Genomic DNA, 14,705 nt, shown 5'->3' on the forward strand with positions numbered 1-14,705 from the left:
ATTTGCTTGAGGTCTATCTTTCTTTCTCAGTTTAAATGATTCAAATTTCTAAATGTCTATAAATGCTAGCTTGAGAAACACATCTGTGGAAAGCAACAAAATGTGGGCTTTTGGTGCCAAAGTCCTGTGGCTTCGCTTCTGTTTTAGAGCGCGGTTAAAAACTGACGAGTGAAAAGTGACATTTCTGTCAACCCTGGGAACGCCTGTAGCGCAGCTCAACATGCACAGACTTGTACCTGTAAAGTAAGTCAGAGGAAGAAAGAGAAGCCCAACAAGGAGGACACTTATCTCCACAACGGCAGAAAAATACTTTTCGGCAACAGAAAACACATGTTGTAAGTATGAGCTCCAAATTGGCTTCACGCTTCAAGGCAAAGAAGTTGTCTGTCACTGAGCTTTTTGGTACTGTTGAATATTCTCACTGTTTTACTTCCCCTCCGGTCTGCTTTGTTCTTCGGTAATGACTGACTTTCTCTGATCTCGCCCATACAGAAAACATGTTGCTAAAATAAAACTGGGATGTGTTTTGCGGATGGTTCTCTCTTGTCTGCGAGTTGGAGAACAAGTGTTTCTGATGGGACTCCTGTGATCTGTGCCGTTTTTATTGGAACTTTCTTCCTTTGTGTTTCTCAGTATGCCTGCAGCTCTCTTTCCCTTCACTCTTTCCCTCCCAAAGAAAACATGAAAAAGGGCCAAAGACGAGCGAGAATACTTTGAGCTGAATGTGCTCTGTGTTCTATATGATGCACTCCAAAAACTGAGTGCCTGCATTAGGATAGCCTTTCTTCTGATGCCTTGTCCTTCTTACTACTTCTGAAGGACTGCTTGATAATGGTCGTGAAACTGCAAACAGAACTTAAAGATGTTAGAGCCTTTGGCTGAGTTTTGTTTTGTTATGAATAATTTTAGGAATTGCGTGATTTAGAGCAACAGTGCTTGGACAAGTGAGCTTTTTACACAATTATCTAACAGAAATATGTGCCAAAGCTGTCAGTTTGAGCCTTCCTATTAATCTCTTATATGGCATTTTCTGCCTTCAGCATCTTGTCAACGCCATTAAAAAGCAAAAGGGTTTGAAAAAGTAAAGACAGTTTCTCATATTGGATGTGCTATATGCATCTGCAAGCTACTTTGAGACCCACCTCCACCCTCATCTGTCATCTCCTCTTCTTCTTCTGGATGTTTAGCATCAATATCAATACAAACAGTTCTGTCTTTGCCTCCTCCAGCTAACACACAGCTTCACACTGCACGAATCCAGACAGACAGGGACACAGAGCCTCCCCTCACTAACAGCTGAAGTAGTTAACATTCATAACACTAAACAACACTTCAGGAGGAATTTCAGAAGTTGGTAAATCTCCCATTTCAACAACACTGAAGTAAATGTTAACCTGGCAGCACACACGTTTATGTTAGCCTTTAACTATTATTAGCTTTATTCTGTATTCACTGAGATATTTGAATGCTAATCAATAAAATAAAATCAAATCAATCAAATCAACTATTAGCAATTATCTGATAGCCTGATTAGCCATCTCTTATCATTATAATAGAGGCTAGCAACATAACTACAGGTCAGAGATGGGATATTAAGCAGAGCAGATTATGGACACATGGAGAATCCGTCAGGTTGCTGGCTGTGCACAGCAGCAGGGAACTGTAGCTGAACTGAGCAGAGGGTTCAGAGTGTGGAGAACTAATCTGAGTAAATAAATAGTAACATCTAGAGCACAGCAGCACAATCAGACAGACCTCAGGCCTGAGAAGCAGAGCTAAGGATGCAAAGAAATGCAGACTGAGAGTGAGTGATCTGTGGGGGGTTTTTTGTGTGTGTCTCTTTTGCATTTTCCATACTGCTCTTCCACAATAATGAAATCATTGAGATGCCAGGTATTGTGTTGTTTCTTGTACCCTTTCTTTGTTAGTAGGTTTTAAAATATGTTATCTTCACGATCCATGATGATCAAAATAATTTCTAAAACAAATACACCTTTTATTTTGAATCCTAAATATTTACTTTGTAAAAAGTTACTTTTAATAGGGGAAATTAGTTGTTAATTAACAAGTAAACGTTGTCAGCATTTGACTTTGTCGCCATTACTTCTTTTGTTGAACGACGGGGTTTCCAGGATTTTCCTCTTATCGAGTTTGAAATTGTACTATTCTGACAACCTTAATGCACTTTAAAGGACAAGGCGGCGTGCTCTTCCCTTACGTTTTTCACCTATTTGGTTGGAAGCGAATTAACCTCCGATTTAATTTAAAAGAAGAAAAGGTTCTCTAGTTCATATGCTTACCTTTGTCAAGGCATTTCATTGCAGCTGAATGTTTCATAGAATTCAGTAAAATCAGATGTTAATTTGTTAACTAGAATCTGATAGAAAAATATGGGGGAAATCTGCTTGTTTGCAAGCAACACAAGTCTCCAGCACCTGTCTGTTATGCTCAGTCACTTGGGCAACTGTCACAGCAGAAAAGTGCGTGACACTAACTGCAATGTTGGCTTGCCGCAGCAGGCTGGACTGTGCTGCCCGGAGCAGTCTTGCACCAGGTACTGATGCCTGGCTTACAGTGTCAGGCTCATGCTGCTGACTTAATGACATCCTAGAGAGAGAAAAAACTGCACTGACATCAGGAAGTGTTCTTGATTTCTATATTTCTCCACACTGACAGCTCTCTATAGCCTAGCATATGGGAAAATTATACTCAAGCACTGTTAAAGAAATTATGATGCCCATAACTGAGGCTCTAAAAACTGTCCCCAAAAAAAGCTCACAGCTCTGGTTGCCAGGCACCCTCTGAATCTCGGACACAGGACATTCATCTATGATGTGCACATTTCTGAGTGTGTATCTTTTAAAGAAGCAGGGCAGAGCAGTGTTTAAAGTGTACCCTCTCTGGAGCACTGTCTTCCAGTGGCTGCAGACACAGCAGCAGCTTCTTCTCTGCTGCACCTGCTCCTCTCAGCGCTTTCCTTTGTTCTTTTCTCAGTTCATTCTCAGTTTTTATTTTTATACTCCAATCTCAAATATTAGTCCTACAGAAATACATACAAATGTTCCAACCTGAACCACTAAGCATCAGCTAATTTGTGTTCAGTCCAAGTGAACTTTAGCACAAGCTAAAGCAAAAAGCCCCAATTCCAAAAAGGTGGGGTACTGTGTAAAATGTAAATAACAGAATGCAATGATTTTTAAATGTCATAAACCTTAATTTTAATCAGAGAATGGGAGAATATATAAAACATATCAGATGTTTTAGGTTGGACATGTTACTTGTTGATAACAAACAACAGCTCACTTTAAATTTAGTGGCAATTTCACTGCGTTGCATGCTGATTTTTGAGAGAGGAATGTTGTCCCGCTCTGGTCTGATGTAGGATTCCAGCTCTTCAACAGTCCTGGGTCTTCGTTGTCATATTTTTCGTTCCATAATGTGCCCAATCAGGTCTGACTAAACAGGTCTGGACTGCAGCCAGCTCAGCACCTGGACACTTTTACTACAAAGCCATGCCCTTGTAATAGCTCCAGTATGGGGTTTAGCACTGTCTTGCCAAAATACTGTATGCAACAGCTTCCATTAAAAGAATATCAAATCTGGATGGGAGCATATGTGGCTCTAATATCATCTTTACTTCTGAGAAACTCTCTCAGAAGAGAGCTGGGTGGATTAATTAAGATAACCACAGTATCAAAAACATTCAAGCTGGTTCATCTTCAAGTATTTATAGGAATATTTCTTTAACACAGGTATAATAGAGTCTTTTTTTACACTCAAAAGCTTGGACGCTTTAGTCCTTGCTCTACCACTTTGTACTGTCAGACTAGTTTAAGAGCATAAAAAGTGAATCCTTTGCTGTCATCAGCGCGTCATATTCCTCCCGTCAGATCTTGGCCATTTTTCCTGTTTGTTCCTATTAGTGCTCCCTTAGATCACTTACTTTAAATAGTTGTAAGCCTTATATAATTCAGCAAGTAATTGAAAGACCACCCCGAGTTATGAATATGTATGCTGTAGTTAGAAGAGCCTATGGGAATATACAGTAGGTTGCATTAAAAAAACAGTATCTAACAGAATCCCGAGGAGCTGTCACAGATATAAATAGCACACGTTTCCCTACGAGCAGAAGCTACTGTACCTGCCTGCTTACAATGCATATTTATATCTGCCATTGACATAATCTGTAAAGCAGCTCTTATGCCATCCGAATGTCAGATAGCGTGACTAGGGCTTGCCAAGTATTTGATCCTGTGAGTCTGTCACAGATTTTTTTTATTTATTTGCTCTACTTTTCAGCACGTTCACTTGCTTTAATTCCTTGAATAACATTTACCGCTCTGACTTATTCTCATCTGGTTCCCTGCTGCTGCAACGACCCAGTTTGCCCACAAGAATCATTAAAGTTTCATCTAATTTAGAATCTCTGAACAAGTGTACTAATGGCAAGAGGATGCTGCTGGTTTGCCATAAAAAACAGATTTCTGACATAAATCTAACTCACTGTAGACGAGTTACAATTAAACTTACAGGCTTTTCAGTCCATGCTAGTAACCCCAGTCCCCACGGCTGTCTAACTGCCATCTGCATAATGTTAGCAGCTCATGTGTAAGATTTTTAGTTACACTTGTTTCCAAACTGCAGTATTGAAAATTTTCCTGCATTTGTATTATTTTATATTGATATTTTAAAAGACTATTATGATAGTATCTGTGGGGGGGGTTCCATTGGAGTTTTTGCGGTTTTGGACTTTTGACTCTTTCCTGCACTTTCTGTCAACTGACCTAAACACGCCATTAAAACTGAGGTACAGACTTTTATTCTGCCTCTGAGTGAACTGTTCTGTTCACCCTCCTTTAAGAAGTGCTGGGGTTGCTACTCAGAAAAAGGCAACTGAACTTCTATAGATATTTTTGAAGAAATTTTACATCTTATCCAGGAATCATACTTCTTCTGAAGGAGAAGCATTACTCAACATTATTTTTTTAAGTAATACAGTATGTTGCATTATTTTTCAATGGAGTTATTTGTTACCCTACTCGTTACATTGCATTTGCCTGTGTAACATGGGTTGAAATGCATTGTCAGTTAACAATATAAACCTTGGGCTATAATCCTACACACTGACAAAAATCTCTATGCTAATGAGAACACACAAGATCAGTCTTTTAATGTTTAAGTTTGAAACAAAACCAGAAACACAATCGAAGGTGAAAACAAGCCCATAGAGACTTCCATTGCAGAAACATGGTCAATGGAGGCTACAAGCAAGCTCAGGCTCTGGATGCAGTGCACGAGTCAGCATACGCTCACCCTGGGTTCTTTGCGACCTTTGTGGTTAAATATGTTAACACCATAGGGACGCTTAAAGTGAAAGCGGTTATTATGACAGGTGGCTGTCTTTCAAATGTTATACATTATAAAGTTGTGAAAAAAGAAGTTTTCACAGTACTCTATGCAGTTCTGTGAAAAACTACATACACCTCATGTTTTTGTACATTGTAGAAAAACATTTGGCAGCAATAATTTGAAGTAATTGGTTTTTTTTTAGTTAATTTATTAGATTCTCACGTTGTTGCAAAGGAATTTTGGCCCACTCTTATTCACAGCGTTGGTTCAGTTCATTGATGGTTGTTGGCCTTCATTTATGCACAGTTCTTCTAAGATCCTGCCACAGCGTTTCAGTCATGTTGACGTCTGGACTTTGAGTGGGCCGTTGCAGCACCATGGTAGTTTTCTTTTTCAGTCATTCTGTGCAAGCTTTGCTGCTGTGAATGGGATCATTGTTCTTTTCGTTTGCTAAGCTTTAGCTGTCAGCTCAATGGCTTCAATTTGACTCTAGAACACTTTGGTTTAAAGAGGAGTTCATGATGAACTCAAAGACTGTAAGGTGTCAAGCTCCTGTAGTATAAAGAACCCCCAAATCATCACCCTTCTACCACTGTACTTGGCAGTTGCAATGAAGTATTTGTGCTGATATGCTGTGTTTGATTTTCTACAAATGTGTTGTTGTACTTTATGACCAAACATCTCCACTTTGGTCAATCTCAATCAGTTTGGTTGTATATGTATATTTAACACGCTAACTGAGACCAGTTGACTCTGAGATGCAGCTCTTGGGTTTTTTGCAGTTCCTCTAAACATGAATTTCTCTGGGGGAATTTTCTGGGGCATCCATCCACTTTTGGCATTGTGTTAACACACACCTGAGTGCTCCAGACTACATTCAGGTTCTCATGCTTTTATACAAATGCTCACACTTGATGACGATCATTTAATCAGGTGCAGCACCTGGCTGCTTCTTATCCTCTAAATTCCTTTTGGAAACAGTAAATATGCACTTAATTTTTCGCGTGGCTGTATCATTTGATTAAGCTGATGGTCCCATCCTTCTGGGGTGAAATCATGCACTCCTTTTTATAGGCAACCCATCAAACCAATGATTTTCACATTATGCAGTCAGCATTTGCGACATACTTTGTGATGATATGTAAAAGCAAAAAATTGCAAGGAAAATATCTGAACCCTTCTTTCACTGCTGTGGTCAGGAATGAACTCCCATCCAGGAGACAGCGCTGAGTGATCTAATATTTGGCATCAGATATCAAGTCATTCACTGTACTGATACCTGGTATTCAATTAGGAGCCAGTATCAGCTAAGATGTTACTCATTGTCATTAATTTCATTCTCTAGACTTGGAAATATGACAAAATGAGGTACCCATTTGGAGTTTTATTAAACTGACAATATGAATGATTTATATCAGTTAATTTAAAAAGTGACGTTTAAGAGATAAAACGTTAATTAGTTAATCTAATGTAATAAGTAGGTACAATTTGGGATTTAACTTTTTATCAGCTTATCTCTGACGCGAATGTGCCCTGGTCCTTTGTACAGACTGTACACTGTCTGTTTGACAAGATGTACGTTTCATAAAGATTTTTTTTTTTTCAATTTTGCTCTGCAGGGCTCCTGTTAATGATGTCATGGCGTGGGGGGAGTCATTTGACCGTCTTCTGGAGTGTAAAAGTAAGGCCACTTAGTCCTCTCATTGCCCTGTCAAAGGCTGCTCTCTCTCAATTCCTCATCCTCTCTCTCTCTGTCTTTTTTCTTTTCTACCTTCTCAATTCTCCACCGCTCGGCCCTGCAAATCTTGGTGAATTGCCCTCGGGGCTTCTTTAGGAGGATCGAGGATATATTCTCCCCTCAAGTTCATCAAACCCATTTGGAAGATATATTTAAGGAGGACGACACTGGCCAAGATAAGAAGCGTAATCTGAGCTGCCGGTGTAGATAGGATGATTTCAACCAACTCTTATTCATTTATAAAGCCGGCACCCGCTCGCGGCTATCACCTGACCACACTCCTGCCCTTTTTCTGAAAATGACAGAGGTGGCAGATAAGTTCTTTCTTTTTCTCACTCTTTACGCTGCCTTTCGTCTCTCATTACTCCACTGAAATGAACTCAGCCCATCTGTAATATTTTAGCCTGTTGTCTTCGACATCAAGATTGACTGCCCTCCAGAGTATAAATTTCATCTCGCATTCCATTTGCTCCATTTCCCTTTGAAGGACTGCAATGACACGTTTGATAAATAGGTAAACAGGGGCAGAAAAAAATTCTTATGGCATTCATATACCTTTACATCTCACGCGAATTTAACCAGTCAGCTCTGTTGTGATTGAAAGCTCAGATACGGAATGATTTGTAGACGGGAACAAGCGGCCTCTGGATGTGTTTTGTTTCCTGTCAATTACTGTCAGAGCGCCAGCTGTGATTTATGTAAAGCGATTTCTGTGAATAACACCGGTGCTCGCAGTTAGCTGCTTGTTTGTGCTCCCCTAAGACGAGCTGAGTATTTAACACCTGCGTTGGCATCAGAGCTCCATGAATACGCCCATAACAAAGGTAAGGAGTGTGGGGAGCAGATAACAAGAAATGTTGGTGTGTGCAATTATATGATGCAGAGGCAGAGCACGCAGGGTTCGGTTTTTGAAGGTTTTGAAGTTAAAAGGGCCTCCAGACATCCACCACAATGCCTGGCAGTTTTCTGCATCGTCTCTTTGTTCACTGACTTCTTTGAGCTTACGAGCACTGTTAGGAGGAAAGGAGAATGTGAGAGAAAGATACAGAATTGCTTAACCTTCAGAGGAGGCTTGTTGCTCTCATGAAATTTACCTAAAATACTTTATAAATTTGAAAGTGAATGATTCCTTTAAATTTGCTTTCACCCAATTTTTTGTCCCTGTGGTCAGAAAAACTGGTTCCTGATTCAAGAGCTTAGAGCAGTTTACAGTGAACAAAAGAGGCCTCTTTTGAAGAGCACAGGGCAGAAGTTTCTGGTGACAGACAGTGAAATTGAAATAGTAGAAAAGTCAAGATGAGCTGCTGTTTCCTGTAGATTAGATATGTGAATCCGTCATATGAGTGTAAAAAGTTATTTTCAAGTTCTTTCATTTATTTGCACTGAAATCAGCCACAATGACTGATGAATCATGACGATGCGCATGGATGTAACATAACCATCATACAAGCTAATTCATTCTGAAATGATAATCTAAAGAGGTGGATAGAGTCCCAGGAATGGTAGAGCTTGAGTTTCAGACCGACGGTCTGAAAGAACTCATTGACTTGTATATTTGGCAATTTGGTTCTGCTCCTGGTCCTCCCCAGTCAGGAGAGCAGTAGTAGCTTCCCTCACTACAGAGAGCAATTGGCATCAATGACATGACACTGATAAAGTCAAAAATAAAGTTAATAGCCTGAAATAGATGAGCTGGGGTTTGGTGGGTTGCAAAGCAGCTTACAGATGCAGCATGATTAAGAAAGCTGCCAAAAGTAATGTAATGTTCAACAACATCATTTTTAATTTAACTATTCAACAAGCTGATTTTTTTTTAATATCTTGTATCTTGCCATATGTGGTTAAGGTTTAAAAATGATCCTATTTTGGCTCTGTCAGGTCTCATGGCATTTTCTGAAACAGTCATAAAAAAATCTTTAAAAAAAAATTGGTATTTGGCATGAATTATTACGCTTTTTCCTGTCTCTGAGAACATAAATTTGTAGTAATGCATTTCAAATTTGTGTCACCATGGTAACTAAGAAAACAGCATCTGGCAGCAGCTGTATTTTAACCCAAACCATGATATTTTTCTAAATGTCACCCAGTAGCTTTTAATGTCTAAACCTTAAAAAGTGACATATTTGTAGTGAACAATGTATTTATCAATCAAATGATATTTGTAAAACTCTCAGGCAAGAAAGTTAACGTGGCTCCCTCCTCCACTACCCCGCCGCTGTTTTGGAACAGGACAATTTTGAACTTTTAGAAAAAACACTTGATAGCATAAATGTGAAAGCACACAGTACTAATCAAACCATGGTTCATAGATATTTATTTAAAAAACAGCTGTCTAATCAATAGTCTTTTTTTCCAAGACATCAAAGTAACAACTATCAGTAACACAAGTGAAACCAATGATTTAAGCATAATTTTTCCGCAGCTTACATAGTTAATAATAATTCCAGCAATTTAAAATGAAAAAAAATTGAAATGGTAACAAAAACAAATTGCTGGTCACATACTTATGAGCAATAAAAGGTCTTTTTTTTTTTAATTAATGGAATTGAAAGTCTAGAGATTTTATGAATTAAGACACTAAAGTTTTACAAAAACTAGTTTAGAAATATTTTCCTTGGACCATGATGGACACACGCCACTAGCCAATTTAGACAATCTGGAATAATTTATCTAACACTATAAGACACTTTTAAAAGAAAACATAATAATGTAACGGACTATGACATGTTATGATTCACAAATAATAGGCTAAAGTGCATTTACTGTATGTTTAGGGCGTTACCGGATATACTGTTTTATATATGCAGTTGTTAGCATAACAAATGTGAGCTACCTGAGCTCTGGAAGCGACTGATTGAGTTTTGTGGTGTAATACAGAAAAGGAAAAAACATCCAACCTGTGGAGTTACAAAACTGTAGCAGTCTGAACACACAGGTCCTTAAAAATTCAAGTCTTTACTTCTTCAGGGTTTGAAATGAAACTGTGAAAAGTGTTTTTGTTGTTTTTGCACAGCTGGCCAGCTGGTGTTTGAGGACTTCTTGAGGACAGAGTACAGTGATGAGAACCTTCTTTTCTGGCTGGCCTGCGAAAAGTACAAGAAACTAACCAGAGTGACAGAAACGACCATTGCTGCCAAACGGATATACACTGAGTTTGTCCAAGCTGGTGCACCTAGACAGGTATGGCTTTTGTGAATTGAGGAGTAAACAAAGTCAGGCCTGTGTATCTACGAATCACCCTCGGTTACAGGTGATTTGATTCACTATTACTTTAAAAACATTCAAATAAAAGGAAATCTTTCACTCTCTGTTATTCAGTGCTGCACAGTTTATCTCTTACAGTTGAACACATGATGTAAAAAATATTCAGAAAGAAACGGTGAAATAAAAGCTGCTGTTTTCTAAACCCAGATAAACATTGACTGTGTGACCAGAGAAGAAATCAGTAAAAATATCTCTCAGCCGGGGCCAAATTGCTTCGACAGGGCGCAGAAACTGATATATGGCCTGATGGAAAACGACTGTTACCCACGATTTCTGAAATCAGAAATCTACCACGATCTCCTGGAGCAGGCTGAACAGCAGTGAAAGCAAGATGAAGAAGAAGAAGAAGAGAAAAAAACACGGCTGACATCTCTTTGAATGATTGATTTTGCACCTCAGAAGACTCTTTAGAAAGTCAGTTAAACAAAAAGGCCTGCCTGTCAGGCGAAGCAAGAGTGAAAGGAGATACAGAGCTGTTGAGATGGGGACTGACAGGATCTAAAAGCCAAACATGATCTAAATAATGTATTAAGCTGCTTTTGAAGTCAATTTTTGTTTTGAATTGCTTGATGTTGCACAAAACGCCTGTAATTCCCCCCAAAAAAGATATCACGCTTTGAAACGTTGACATTTGTTTGGATGAACATCAAGGGTAAATTGTTTGTCAGCTGTAAACGCGCCCCCTTAAATGATTTAGAATATGTTTTGGAAAAGTTAATTTTTCATTACACTGTCTTTTGGTATCCAATCACACAAACTAATAAGATGTGAACAGTGCCTAAGCAATACGATAAGATGTAACATGTGGTGTCATCTCTTTGGCCTGATGAAATTCTCTTTGTGCATATTTGAAAAGTGTTTTTATGGCAGTAGGAAATGTACAAAAATGTTCTATTGTTGCAGCGGTGAATCACAGGGGTTTAGATTTCGTTTAGTCTGGCTGTACATAACCTGCCGCCTCTGGAAAGAGTTTGTTTGCCGCACAGCTTGGAAACAGGCTGCCAATCATCTGATTACTGTACAATGTGATACCGCCAGACCATTGTACGCTCCCTGTCAAAATATTGACAGTAAATATCGTGTTAAAAAACCACTGTATTGTTGTTTTTGTTGGATAAGTGCTGCAGCTGCTGTGGCTGATTAGTGGTTAAAAAATAGTTCTACGCACGAGCCTGTGTGTTTGCAAATGAGTGTGTGTGGCCTTCACTGTGGCCATTTTGTCAATTGATGTGTCAAATACCCCTTCTGTGTGAGCATGCACAGAGCCTGAAGCACAAAGCCTGGGTTAACAACAAAAAGTTGATGAGCACCATTGTGATACCCGTTATGTCTGACTGCAGTTTTTGGATTTGACAAGCCAGCTAACATAAAACTTGCTTTGTAATATCAAGTTTGGCGTTTAGGACCAACACAGTTCAGCTGGTATGGTAAAACAGAGTGGTGAAATAAATATATTCACTGGCAAATTTATAAGAATAAGAATTTTGTGTAGCATGTGGACAGAAGGAAAATACCTTAAACTTGCGTTCTGTTTAACTGCCAGTAGGGGGCAAACTCTAGAAGTCTGTAAGAAAATGATTTGACCTCAATAAATACTTTACTGATGAGTTTATGGTTCCATATATCATATTTAACAAAAAAACGTAGTCAGTTTTCTAAATTAGAGTTATTCCAAAAGCCAGAGATGAGGATTAATAACTGGCTAATGAGCCTGAGGTTTCACAGTCAAGCACGCCTCCTGCTTGTCACATCCAGTAAAAACACTCAACCTGAGGACTTAAGTGGACCAGACAAGTGAAAATTTTTTCGTAAAGTAATGCTGCTGCAGCAGTAGATGAAAGAAATCCCTCAGCACGACTCTGGCTTTTTTGTAGGAAATTGCAGGAAATGTACGTGTAAAAATGTCTGGAAAAGTTCTGGTAGCCCGTTGCAATGATTGTATTGTAAGTATAAAACTGAAAGGTTTTGTTAATTTAAATAAAATGTACTTTCTTTATTAATTTATTATTTTTTTGTAGACACATCGTAAAAAAAAACCCCAGAAGATTCTATAGTATATAGTATACTTTGTTGCTTTGCTGTATCATGAATGGCTGTTGGGGAGGTCTTTATCAATAGGACAGGCTGTAAATTTATGAAAATACAGCTAAAACTACTAAATTTAGGGCCCTCAACTGTCATCTTTTCCAGGCTAATTCTGGCCCCCGGGCCTTATGTTTGACCCCCCTGTTTTATACCGTCTATGGTAGGTTTGCTGTCTTGCCTTGACTGTTATATTTTTCTTACAATTTCTAAATATGTAAATGACCTGCTCCAGTTGACTGAATCAGGTCCGTGTTAGCACAAGTGGAGAGTTAAATGTCACATCATGTCACAGCGAGCCTGACGCAGACAGCCTAAGTTAACAGATAAAGTTTAAAATCACCATTTCTGGCTAACATTTGTTGATGAAGGCTAGGTCAAGCTTGCTCCATAGTACACCCCTCAGAAGTAAGGTAAATAACACCTAGCTTGAGCTACTTTGGGTATGAAGACATATTGTGTCCTCATGTGGTCTCATTGAAAAACAGACTTTAAGAGAAACAGAACCTCTGCTGTTTTATTCTCAAGCAAAAAAAAAAAAAAAGAAAAAAGTGTTTTTGAGGATGAAAAAAATCTTCTACAACTTTCTCAAAAGTGTTGTTTAAAGTAAAAACCATACTGTTGCTACTGAGCTGTAAAAGAACTACAACAGGGACCTAAAGACAGTGATACTACTACAAATGTTCAAGGCTGCATTACATGTGTAAAAAAAATTATTCATATATTTGTGACATGACTTTTATCAACTAATAATTACTTCCATGGCCTCTAACCCTAACCCCTACAAGGGAGCAGGAAAGCATTTACATGTTGGCCTTCATTTAGATATACTATATTGCAATACTAAGTTTCCTTGCTACTTATTAGCTTAAGTTTAGTTCCAAGTTAAAATCGCTCAAATGGACATTTTAGTCTCACACTATAGGCTTAAATCTTAGAGCTTTATACTCAGCTTGCTTTAGTTAGCTTGATAATGTCACTTTTCAAGATGTTCATTATAAAAATATAAAAGTCTTCTGACACCTTGTAGGTGGTTTAAAGCATTCTGATTGAAAGACGCTGAGGATATGACCTCAAGTGCTTTCAAGTGCAAATAGTGCCTGACGAGAGGTTTGATTTCCTCTATGGAGGACGGTCACTGAGAATGCAGAAGAGATACTGTCATCATACATGAAGAGCTGATGAACTGCAAGTGCTGAAGTGTCATGAAAAGCTTACTCCGGAAATATTTGTAATGAAACTGAAAATGTAAGAGGCATTTCAAACGGAAAAAAAGAAAAGCATACACCGGGGTGCTCTCCAAAGTTACTGATTCAGCTATATGAATGCTTCTCCTAATCAACGCACCACAGCTGGCTATGAAAAGTAAACAACTTCAACAATGGACGTCAAGAGTCCTGGGCCTGATTTTACAACAAGTGTAAAAAACATGGAAAGTAACACGTTCCAGCAAGGAGTCACTATTTGTAAGTGATTCAAGACTTAATTCCAAAGGGATTTTTTTTTTCATAGGGAGTTAATGTCACTGAATAAGACTGGAATAATTTACATCAGCCGTTCTCAAAGTCAAGAGTGCTGCAGCCCACTTCAAAAGCAGAAAATCCCACAGAGGCCCATCTGACCTACTGAAGTATCTATCTATCTATCTATCTATCTATCTATCTATCTATCTATCTATCTATCCAGATAGATAGATAGATAAAACTGTACATACTCCTGTACACTGTACACTTGCAGTATACGCTTGGCCCACCAGAGGGCCACAGCATACATAATGGGAATCAGTGATTTACATGAATTTTCCATAGCACCGCTGCATCAACAAGGTAAGCAATGAAGCATTCTTCATACTGTTGTAACAGCAAGCTGACACCACGATGGTGGTTAAAGGAATGATTTTTTATTTTTAAATTAACTTTTAAGCATATAGTGAAGCCCAGCTAAAGACACTTTTTCTTAAAAAAAAGTAAATTTATTTCTGAAGTTTGTGCAGCTCGTGCTGATCGAACACGTCCCTTTGATGGAGATGCAGGAGGTTCTCAGTTCAGGCAAGAGTGACGATTGGACCCAGCCTTCAGAACACTGCTTGCCTCACACGTGCCCTGTGTTGACAGTTAATGAGTGCTTAGTGAAGGTTAGAGAGGATTTTTCAATCCTTTGTCACTCTCATGCACATAGAATAAAATAGCCCTTTGCTGTCATTGTACATGTACAACTGGATTGTACATATATTGCACAGATATCATTATAGTGATGAATGCTCAAATTAAGC

The 14,705-nt window shown here is 38.7% G+C and overlaps 1 protein-coding gene across 1 annotated transcript; it reads left to right on the top strand.

Moving 5' to 3' along the window:
• The first annotated feature begins 65 nt into the window (after positions 1 to 65).
• On the top strand, positions 66 to 11,958 carry LOC116334356 (regulator of G-protein signaling 21-like). Its single transcript, XM_031757759.2, has 4 exons — positions 66 to 335; positions 6,969 to 7,030; positions 10,101 to 10,267; positions 10,499 to 11,958. Exons 1-4 carry the CDS (start codon positions 331 to 333, stop codon positions 10,673 to 10,675), a joined length of 411 nt encoding a protein of 136 aa, XP_031613619.1. The 5' UTR covers positions 66 to 330; the 3' UTR covers positions 10,676 to 11,958.
• Positions 11,959 to 14,705: the final 2,747 nt, after the last annotated feature.

This window comes from Oreochromis aureus, linkage group 17 (genome assembly GCF_013358895.1).
Source record: "Oreochromis aureus strain Israel breed Guangdong linkage group 17, ZZ_aureus, whole genome shotgun sequence".
NCBI lineage: Eukaryota > Metazoa > Chordata > Actinopteri > Cichliformes > Cichlidae > Oreochromis > Oreochromis aureus.

What these genes read in the sequence shown, in the direction of transcription:
- LOC116334356 (XM_031757759.2), top strand. An exon ending in CCGTCTTCTGGAGTGTAAAA is followed by an intron (nt 7,031 to 10,100) that starts GTAAGGCCACTT and finishes GTTTTTGCACAG; the next exon opens with CTGGCCAGCTGGTGTTTGAG. An exon ending in AAGCTGGTGCACCTAGACAG is followed by an intron (nt 10,268 to 10,498) that starts GTATGGCTTTTG and finishes TTCTAAACCCAG; the next exon opens with ATAAACATTGACTGTGTGAC.